General features: G+C 42.1%; 1 protein-coding gene across 1 annotated transcript; it reads left to right on the top strand.

Annotated features, from left to right (window-relative positions):
• Positions 1–8,059: 8,059 nt before the first annotated feature.
• On the top strand, positions 8,060–9,739 carry LOC130981960 (uncharacterized). Its single transcript, XM_057905738.1, has 2 exons — positions 8,060–9,077; positions 9,663–9,739. Exons 1-2 carry the CDS (start codon positions 8,060–8,062, stop codon positions 9,737–9,739), a joined length of 1,095 nt encoding a protein of 364 aa, XP_057761721.1.

The following is a 9,739-nucleotide window of genomic DNA, read 5'->3' as shown; positions in this document are numbered from 1 at the left end:
TGACACACCATTTGTGTTTGACACACAGTGTCTGCAGGCATTTGAGACCCTGAAAGCCAAGCTGGTCACAGCTCCAGTCATCTCTGCACCAGATTGGACATTACCATTTGAACTAATGTGTGATGCCAGTGACCATGCCATTGGTGCAGTGTTGGGACAGAGGCATAACAAGCTTCTGCACGTCATTTACTATGCCAGCCGTGTTCTAAATGATGCACAGAAGAATTACACAACCACGGAAAAAGAGTTACTTGCAGTGGTCTATGCCATTGACAAATTTAGATCCTATCTAGTGGGATCCAAAGTGATTGTGTACACTGACCATGCTGCTCTTAAATACTTACTCACAAAGCAGGATTCAAAACCCAGGCTTATAAGATGGGTGTTGCTTCTGCAAGAGTTTGATATAGAAATAAGAGACAGAAAAGGGACAGAGAACCAGGTAGCTGATCATCTGTCCCGAATAGAACCAGTAGCTGGGGCGTCCCTCCCTTCTACTGAGATTTCTGAGACTTTCCCAGATGAGCAACTCTTTGCCATCCAGGAAGCTCCATGGTTTGCAGATATTGCAAATTATAAAGCTGTGAGGTTCATACCACAGGAGTACAGCAGAGTGCAAAGAAAGAAATTAATTTCAGATGCCAAGTACTACCTATGGGATGAGCCGTATCTCTTTAAGAGATGTGCAGACGGAATGATCCGCAGATGTGTACCCAGAGAAGAAGCACAAAGGATCCTATGGCACTGCCATGGATCACAGTATGGAGGACATTTTGGAAGTGAGCGAACAGCCACTAAAGTCCTCCAATGTGGCTTCTACTGGCCTACTCTCTATAAAGATGCCCGAGAGTTTGTGCGTAACTGTGACAGTTGCCAAAGAGCTGGTAACTTGCCTCACGGATATGCCATGCCTCAACAAGGGATATTAGAGATAGAATTGTTTGATGTATGGGGAATTGACTTCATGGGTCCATTCCCACCATCATACTCAAACACTTACATTCTGGTAGCAGTGGACTATGTATCTAAGTGGGTAGAAGCAATTGCTACACCCACTAATGATACCAAGACTGTGCTGAAATTCCTCCAGAAACACATCTTCAGCAGGTTTGGTGTTCCCAGAGTACTAATCAGTGATGGGGGCACTCATTTCTGCAATAGACAGCTATATTCTGCTATGGTCAGATATGGAATTAGCCACAAAGTGGCAACTCCGTATCATCCACAGACAAATGGGCAAGCTGAAGTATCTAACAGAGAGCTAAAAAGAATCATAGAACGGACTGTGATGGCCCGAAGAAAGGATTGGGCAAAGAGTTTGGATGATGCTCTGTGGGCATACAGAACAGCATTCAAGACTCCTATAGGAACCTCTCGATACCAACTGGTGTATGGGAAGGCCTGTCATCTGCCCGTGGAACTGGAACATAAAGCCTACTGGGCAACCAGATTCCTAAACATGGATGCTCAATTAGCTGGTGAAAAAAGATTGCTCCAGCTAAATGAGCTAGAGGAGTTCAGACTCAATGCCTTTGAAAATGCAAAGATTTATAAGGAAAAGGCAAAGAAGTGGCATGACAAGAAGTTGTCATCCAGAGTCTTTGAGCTAGAACAAAAAGTTCTGCTCTTCAACTCTAGGCTCAGATTGTTTCCAGGAAAACTTAAATCCCGGTGGAGGGGTCCGTATGTGATTACAGGTGTATCACCATATGGATATGTTGAGCTTCAGGATATTGATTCTGACAAAAAGTTCATTGTTAATGGACAGAGAATCAAGCATTATCTTGAAAGTAATTTTGAGCAGGAATGCTCAAAACTGAGACTTGAGTGATTCTCAGTAAGGGTCCAGCTAAAGACAGTAAAGAAGCGCTTGCTGGGAGGCAACCCAGTCATTAGCAGGTTATATGTTTTATTTCTACAGAGGCAATTATCAAAATTGAAGGAATTCACAGAGTTACAGAAGGATTCAGCACAAAAAGCAGAGAAAAAGAGCTTACTGGCGAAAAAATGCCAGTAAGGGGCATTTTGGGCGTTAAACGCCAGAATGGGCACCATTCTGGGCGTTAAACGCCAGAATGGGCACCATTCTGGGCGTTTAACGCCAGTAAGGGTGCCATATTGGGCGTTAAACGCCAGAATGGGCACCATTCTGGGTGTTTAACGCCAGGTGTGCAGCATCCTGGGCGTTTAGCAAAACGCCCACTGACAAAGGGGATTCTGGCGTTTAACGCCAGCCAGGGCACCTGGCTGGGCGTTAAACGCCCACAATGGGCAACAAATGGGCGTTAAACGCCAGAATGGATGCCATTCTGGGCGTTTAACGCCAGAAAGGTGGGGGACCAAGATTTTGCTTTCCAATCAATTTTTTTTCAAACTTTCCTTTTCTTACTCATACATTTCCACATAAACACACTTCAACATTTTATCATTCACTTTCAAATCTTCAAAAATCAAAACCATTCTTCAAATCTCTCTCAAATCAATCCCAAATCTTGTTCAAAAAACTCACCCTTCTCTCAAATTCTCTCCATATCTTCTCAAATCTCTTTTCAATTTTTTCGAAATCTCCTTCCCCCCCTTATATAAACATGTTCGGCCTCCTCATTCCCCTACACCATTCGAATTTACTCTTCTCCTCTCTCTCTTCTTTCCTTTCTTTTGCTTGAGGACAAGCAAATCTCTAAGTTTGGTGTGCTTTTTCGTGATCACTAAGCCAAGATTCATCAAGATCATGGCTCCTAAGGGAAAACAAACCAATTTAAGAGGAAAGAAAGAGAATAATCCAAAGAATCTTTGGAATCAAGAGAAGTTCTTAACCAAAGAACATGAAGACCATTATCACAAAATAATGGGTCTGAGGTCAGTGATCCCGGAAGTTAAATTTGATCTGAAAGAAGATGAATATCCGGGGATCCAAGAGCAAATTTGAAACAGAGGATGGGAAGTTCTAACCAATCCTGAGATAAAGGTTGGAAGGAATATGGTTCAGGAATTCTACTCAAATCTGTGGCTAACAGATAAGCAGAGAATGACTGGAATCGCTTACCATACTTACAGAACCATGGTCAGAGGGAAAGTTATGTTCTTCCATCTGGACAAAATATGAGAAATCTTCAAATTGCCTCAACTGCAAGATGATCCTGAATCCTTTAATAGGAGAATGGTGAGAGCAGATAAAGGGTTGGATCAAGTTCTAGAGGACATATGCCTCCCTGGAACTAAGTGGATAACCAATTCAAAGGGTGTCCCAAACCAACTCAAGAGGGGAGACCTCAAACCAATTGCAAGAGGTTGGCTAGACTTTATTGGGCGTTCCATACTGCCCACTAGCAACCGTTCTGAGGTCACTATCAAGAGAGCAGTGATGATTCATTGCATTGTGCTTGGAAAAGAAGTGGAGGTTCATCATGTGATTGCTTGTGAGATCTACACAATTGCAAATAAGAATTCCACTGAAGCCAAATTGGCTTACCCAAGCTTGATCTCCTTGCTCTGTAAAGAGGCTGGGGTAAAGATGGGAGTAGATGAATTCATACCCATTGAACATCCAATCACCAAGAAGTCAATGGAAGGACAAATACAAGACAACTCTATCAAAAGGAGGGCGCAGGAGTTCCTCCCTGAATTTCCTGAAATTGGCTACTGGGCCAGCCTAGAAGCATCTATCACCAAGTTGCAAGAGACTATGGAGCAACTTAAGGAAGAACAGCAGAATCAGAACTGCATGCTCTGCAAATTGCTGAAGGAACAAGAGAAGCAGGGGCGTGAACTTCAAGAATTGAAACGCCAAAAGTTCTCCCCTCAATTTGAGGGAGCATCCACTTCTCAAAATCAAGGTTGTTGAGTCCTAACTCTGTGAAAAAACCTCTATCATTAGGAGCCTATTTAAATTTTTGTTTTCTATTTTTAGTCTCATCTTATATCTATTTTTGAGTCTTGTTCTTAATTCATAATTAATAAAATTTAAAATTCATGTCTTAAAGCTATGAATGTCCTATGAATCCATCACCTCTCTTAAATGAAAAATGCTTTAATCATAAAAGAACAAGAAGTACAGGATTTCGAATTTATCCTTGAAACTAGTTGAATTAGTTTGATGTGGTGACAATACTTTTTGTTTTCTGAATGAATGCTTGAACAGTGCATAAGTCTTTTGAATTTGTTGTTTTGAGAATGCTAAAATTGTTGGCTCTTGAAAGAATGAGGAAAAAGAGAACTGTTATTGAGGATCTAAAAAAATCATCAGATTGATTCTTGAAGCAAGAAAAAGCAGTGAATATTCAAAAAAAAAAAGAAAGAAAGAAAAAGAAAGAAATAAAGTTGTGAACCAAGGCAAAGAGAGTGTGCTTAAGAACCCTGGACACCTTTAATTGGGGACTCTAGCAAAGCTGAGTCACAATCTGAAAAGGTTCACCCAATTATGTGTCTGTGGCATGTATGTATCCGGTGGTAATACTGGAAGACAGAGTGCTTTGGGCCACAGCCAAGACTCATAAAGTAGCTATGTTCAAGAATCATCATGCTTCACTAGGAGAAACAATAACACTATCTGAATTCTGAGTTCTTATAGATGCCAATTATTCTGAACTTCAAAGAAGAAAGTGAGATGCCAAAACTGTTCGGAAGCAAAAAGCTACTAGTCCCGCTCATCTAGTTGGAGCTAAGTTTCTGTGATATTTTGGAGTCTATAGTATATTCTCTTCTTTTTATCCTACTTTGATTTTCAGTTGCTTGGGGACAAGCAACAATTTAAGTTTGGTGTTGTGATGAGCGGATAATTTATACGCTTTTTGGCATTATTTTTAGTGTGTTTTTAGTATGATCTAGTTAGTTTTTAGTATATTTTTATTAGTTATTAGTTAAAATTCACCTTTCTGGACTTTACTATGAGTTTGTGTGTTTTTCTGTGATTTCAGGTATTTTCTGGCTGAAATTGAGGGTCCTGAGCAAAAATCTGATTCAGAGACAGAAAAGGACTGCAGATGCTGTTGGATTCTAACCTCCCTGCACTCGAAGTGGATTTTCTGGAGCTACAGAAGCCCAATTGGTGCGCTCTCAACGGCGTTGGAAAGTAGACATCCTGGGCTTTCCAGCAATGTATAATAGTCCGTGCTTTGCCCGAGATTTGATGGCCCAAACCGGCATTGCAAATCAGCCTCAGAATTTCCAGCGTTTAACGCTGGAACTGGCATAAAAATTGGAGTTAAACGCCCAAACTAGCATGAAAGCTGGCGTTTAACTCCAGAAAAGGTCTCTACACATGAAAGCTTCAATGCTCAGCCCAAGCACACACTAAGTGGACCCAGAAGTGGATTTTTACGTCATTTACTCATTTCTGTATACCCTAGGTTACTAGTTCACTATTAATAGGATCTTTCGACATTGTATCTGAACCTTATGACACTTTACACGTTTCTTTGTGTACTTCTTACAGCATGAGTCTCTAAACCCCATGGTTGGGGGTGAGGAGCTCTGCTGTGTCTTGATGGATTAATGCAATTACTACTGTTTCTTATTCAATCATGCCTGCTTCCGTTCTAAGATATCACTTGTTCTTAACATTCCCGTGACACTCATCATATTCTCAACTATGAACGCGTGCCTGACAACCACCTCCGTTCTACTTTAGATTGAGTAGATATCTCTTGGATTCTTTAATCAGAATCTTCGTGGTATAAGCTAGAATTGATGGCGGCATTCAAGAGAATCCGGAAGGTCTAAACCTTGTCTGTGGTATTCTGAGTAGGATTCAATGATTGAATGACTGTGACGAGCTTCAAACTCCTGAGGGCGGAGCGTTAGTGATAGACGCAAAAGAATCATTGGATTCTATTCCGGCCTGATTGAGAACCGACAGATGGATAGCCGTGCCGTGACAGGGTGCGTTGAACATTTCCACTGAGAGGATGGGAGGTAGCCATTGACAATGGTGAAACCCTACATACAGCTTGCCATGGAAGGAGCCTTGCATGTTTGATGAAGAAGACAGTAGGAAAGCAGAGATTCAGAAGATGGAGCATCTCCAAAACCTCAACCTGTTCCCCATTACTGCAAAACAAGTACTTATTTCATGTTCTTTTACTTTTCACAATCAACCCTGATAATCTTTGATATCCTGACTAAGATTTACAAGATAACCACAGCTTGCTTCAAGCCGACAATCTCCGTGGGATCGACCCTTACTCACGTAAGGTATTACTTGGACGACCCAGTGCACTTGCTGGTTAGTTGTGCGGGATCGCAAAAGTGTGATTGCAATTTTGTGCACCAGTGGATATGGAAGGAAAGTGTGCAAGGCCTATATCCCTGGCGTAGCAGACTCTTCTGCTGCATGAGTAGATGTTGTTGAAAGTGATTTGAGATGAGAAATGGTGATGACTGGTGATGATTTGAGGTCGATGGATAGTGGTTGAGATGAGTCAAGGACTCGGAGTTGTAATGATGAATTGTTGGAATATATGAGAGAGTGCAGGGCCTAAATCCCTGGCGTAGTAGATTCCTCTGCTGCATGAGCATATGTTGTTGAGAGTGTGCGGGGCATATATCCCTAGCGTGGCAGATTGTTCTGCTGCATGATTTGTTGTGGTTAGTTCCTTCTTTGCTGTAGGAAGTGTGCGGAGCCTATATCCCTGGTGTAGTAGACTCCCTACTACATGAGTGTGCAGGGCACTATATCTCTGACGTAGCAGATTCGCTGTTGCATGAGTGTGCAGGGCACTATATCCCTGGTGTGGCAGAAAAGGCTACATCCGGAAGGATGTGTCGGGTTGGCATTTACGGACCGACAAGTGATATCACGAGCCAATAGGATAGGCATTCATCATATGCATCTCTTATTTGCTTGACTGCTTTGACTATTTGGGTTTGCCTAAATGTACAATATGCCTACTTGCTTCTTGAATTACTTGCTATACATGAATATTACCTGTGTATTACTTGCTTGCATTATCTGTGATTGTCTGGTGCTGAGGAGGTTAGGAAGGCGGTGGCAAGGGGATCGCAAGGAGGATTAGTTTGGCGAGGGCTGTGGAGCACAGCGGTGTAATTAGTATTAGTTAGAAATTCCCTAAGTTTAGATAACCCTGTTGATGGTTTATGGTTTAGATTATTTATTTATTTTGTTCTAAGCTTGAATATCAGTATGTGATGTGAAGTTCTAGGATTGCCTTCGGCGTCCCGGGGCCTTACATCTTACATCATTGGGCACTGTTACCATACTGAGAACCTCCGGTTCTCATTTCATTCTTTGTTGTTGTTTTTCAGATGCAGGTCGCAACCCACCTTGGTGAGTTGTTTGGTTGGTGATAGGAGCGGAGGATCCGGATACCCTTTGGAGTCTTTTTGGTTTGTTTTGTATTTGTCTCTCGCTTTTGTATTTTTGTTTCGGCCTAGAGGCCTGTATTTGAGAGAGAACAAAACTTGTATAAGCCATTTTTTAAACTTCAGTTTCCTCTTATCTGTACGTTTGGCTAGCCGGCTTAAACTCCGCGAGCCATGGCTAGTTTCTTATGATGTTACACTATTATACTATTATCTTTTTTCATATCACATCTGTTTCTTGAGTTTTAAGTTGGATGCTTCGTTAGTTCGCTTTGCACTTTTAAATCCTGTGTTTGAGCTATATCCTCCATCAGGCTTCTAGATTATATTATTTCTTCTATATATATATATATATAAGTCTTAAAACTGTCGTAATCTTTGATTAACCTTTGCTTTATGGCTAGAGGTAAAGCTTAGGGTAATTGGGGTGTTACATTTAGTGGTATCAGAGCGGTTCGTCCTCGTGAGCCTGAGGGATGGACCGATTGTGCTTCGTTGCACACTCTGTGTCATTTTTTTCATACTATTTAGGTTATCTACTTGATATTTCATAGCATGCTTGTCTGTGAGTGCCTTTTTGGAATAATTGAAGCACTAATCCTTTGATATTGAGACTGATCACCTTGATATCGAATGTTTGGTGAAGACAGGAACCCTAATGGCTACTCGCCGACGAGGTCGTGCACGTTCACAAAGAGAGAGCAGGAATGAGCGGTCGTCCAATAACCATGCCGAGTTCATGGCGGCAATGGCGAACCTTGTGAATACCATGGAGGCTAATGCTACTGCGACTCTGCAAGCTGTGCAGAGGTTAGGCCAGCCGACCGGAAACGGAAACGGGATTGGCGAAGGAAATGTGGATGACAATGCTGAAGGAAACGGAGATAACACGGGAGGCGTCCCGATGACTTTGGCAACTTTCCTCAAATTTCATCCACCAACATTCCGAGGATCAACTAATCCTACTGAAGCGGACCACTGGTTCCAGGCTATAGAGCGTGCTTTACTGGCGCAGCATGTTCCACACAATCAATATGTCGAGTTTGCTGCTTATCAACTTACGGGAGAGGCCCAGCCATGGTGGCAAGCAGAGTGTCGCTTGCTACAGCTACAGAACGTTGACGTTCCGTGGAGTGTGTTCCAGACAGCCTTTTACAAGAAGTACTTCCCTGAGTCTGCAAGGGAAGCAAAGGAGATGGAGCTGATGCAGCTGAAGCAAGGTTCCATGTTTGTGGCAGAGTACACCAACAAGTTTGAGGAGCTTTGTAGGTTTTCTAGTGTGTGTCAGGGTGCCCCGGAGACTTATGAAAAATGGAAGTGTATCAAGTACCAAAGAGGCTTGAAGAACGACATCATGATTGTTGTGGCTCCTATGGAGATTCGTATTTTCTCTGATTTGGTGAATACGGCAAGAGTGGTTGAAGACTACACGAAGATGGTAGCCTCGTCAAAGGAGACTTCTGGAGGGAACCCTAGTAATGAGTGTGACGATTGCCTTGGACCAAGGGGACCGAGCTTTAAGAAAGATGGTTGCGCTCCTCAACATCTGCAAGGTCAACAGAACTTCAGAAGGGACAACAATGCGCAGTTTTACCGTATGAGGGAAGCCCATCTATGTTTCACTTGTGGGAAGCCGGGACATATATCTAAGTACTGTCACCGCAGAAGGGACCGAGAGAAGGGCCAGAGTCAACAATCAGGCCATATCATTACATCGGATGCACGTGAGGCAACGGGGTCGGATCCTTCGACGAGAGGTAAGCGTATTCTCTAAGTCTTATATTACCTGGACCTGAGGTAATTTGGTTTTATCTTTTTGCAAGTCGTCGTTAGGATTGCAAAGGCTTAGAGTTGTGTTGGAAGTAAACCATGGGAAAATAGGATTCTAGCGGCGGTAGCCGAAGATTTTGGACTTGTGATGACGAATGATCTGAGTTGGCGTGGCGGAATGGTTACCAGGCATGATTAGGAGTCTTGGCAGTTCCCTGTGTGGACGATGGTGCGGTTTAGCACTAGTGACAACGGAAATACCGGCTAACATCCTTGCGATTTATAACTATGATTTTTGCCGTTTTAAGATTTAGAGTGATTTTCAAATCTGATTTGGAGCTTTGGTCTAACTGAATTAGTTTTGAAACTAGGATTTGAACTTTGATCAGATGGTACGATTTAAAAAGGAAGATGGGTTGTGTGATTTTAATAACTTATGATTTTGGTTTGTAAACTTATCTTATCAAAAAGGGATTCAAACTGAAAGATTTTGATTTAAGGATAAACGAATTTTTGAGCCTTTTGAAAAAGCTTTCATAATGAACTGGTTTAGATTGAACTTGTTTTCACAGTTTTGCGTAATGTTACAAAAGTAGTCTTTGGTTTTGAAACTACGTCGAAAATTCTTGGTTTGGAAGATATTGTTTAA

The sequence above is a fragment of the Arachis stenosperma genome, chromosome 1 (genome assembly GCF_014773155.1).
Source record: "Arachis stenosperma cultivar V10309 chromosome 1, arast.V10309.gnm1.PFL2, whole genome shotgun sequence".
In the NCBI taxonomy this organism is placed as follows: domain Eukaryota; kingdom Viridiplantae; phylum Streptophyta; class Magnoliopsida; order Fabales; family Fabaceae; genus Arachis; species Arachis stenosperma.
Note: the sequence above shows the minus strand (reverse complement) of the source record. Positions and strands in the feature narration are given on the sequence as shown.

Excerpts from the sequence above, each read along its gene's own strand:
- LOC130981960 (XM_057905738.1), top strand. The coding sequence starts at position 8,060 with ATGGCGGCAATGGCGAACCTTGTGAATACCATGGAGGCTAATGCTACT. Across the intron at positions 9,078-9,662 it reads GTCGGATCCTTCGACGAGAG|TTTTGCGTAATGTTACAAAA; the intron begins GTAAGCGTATTC and ends TTGTTTTCACAG.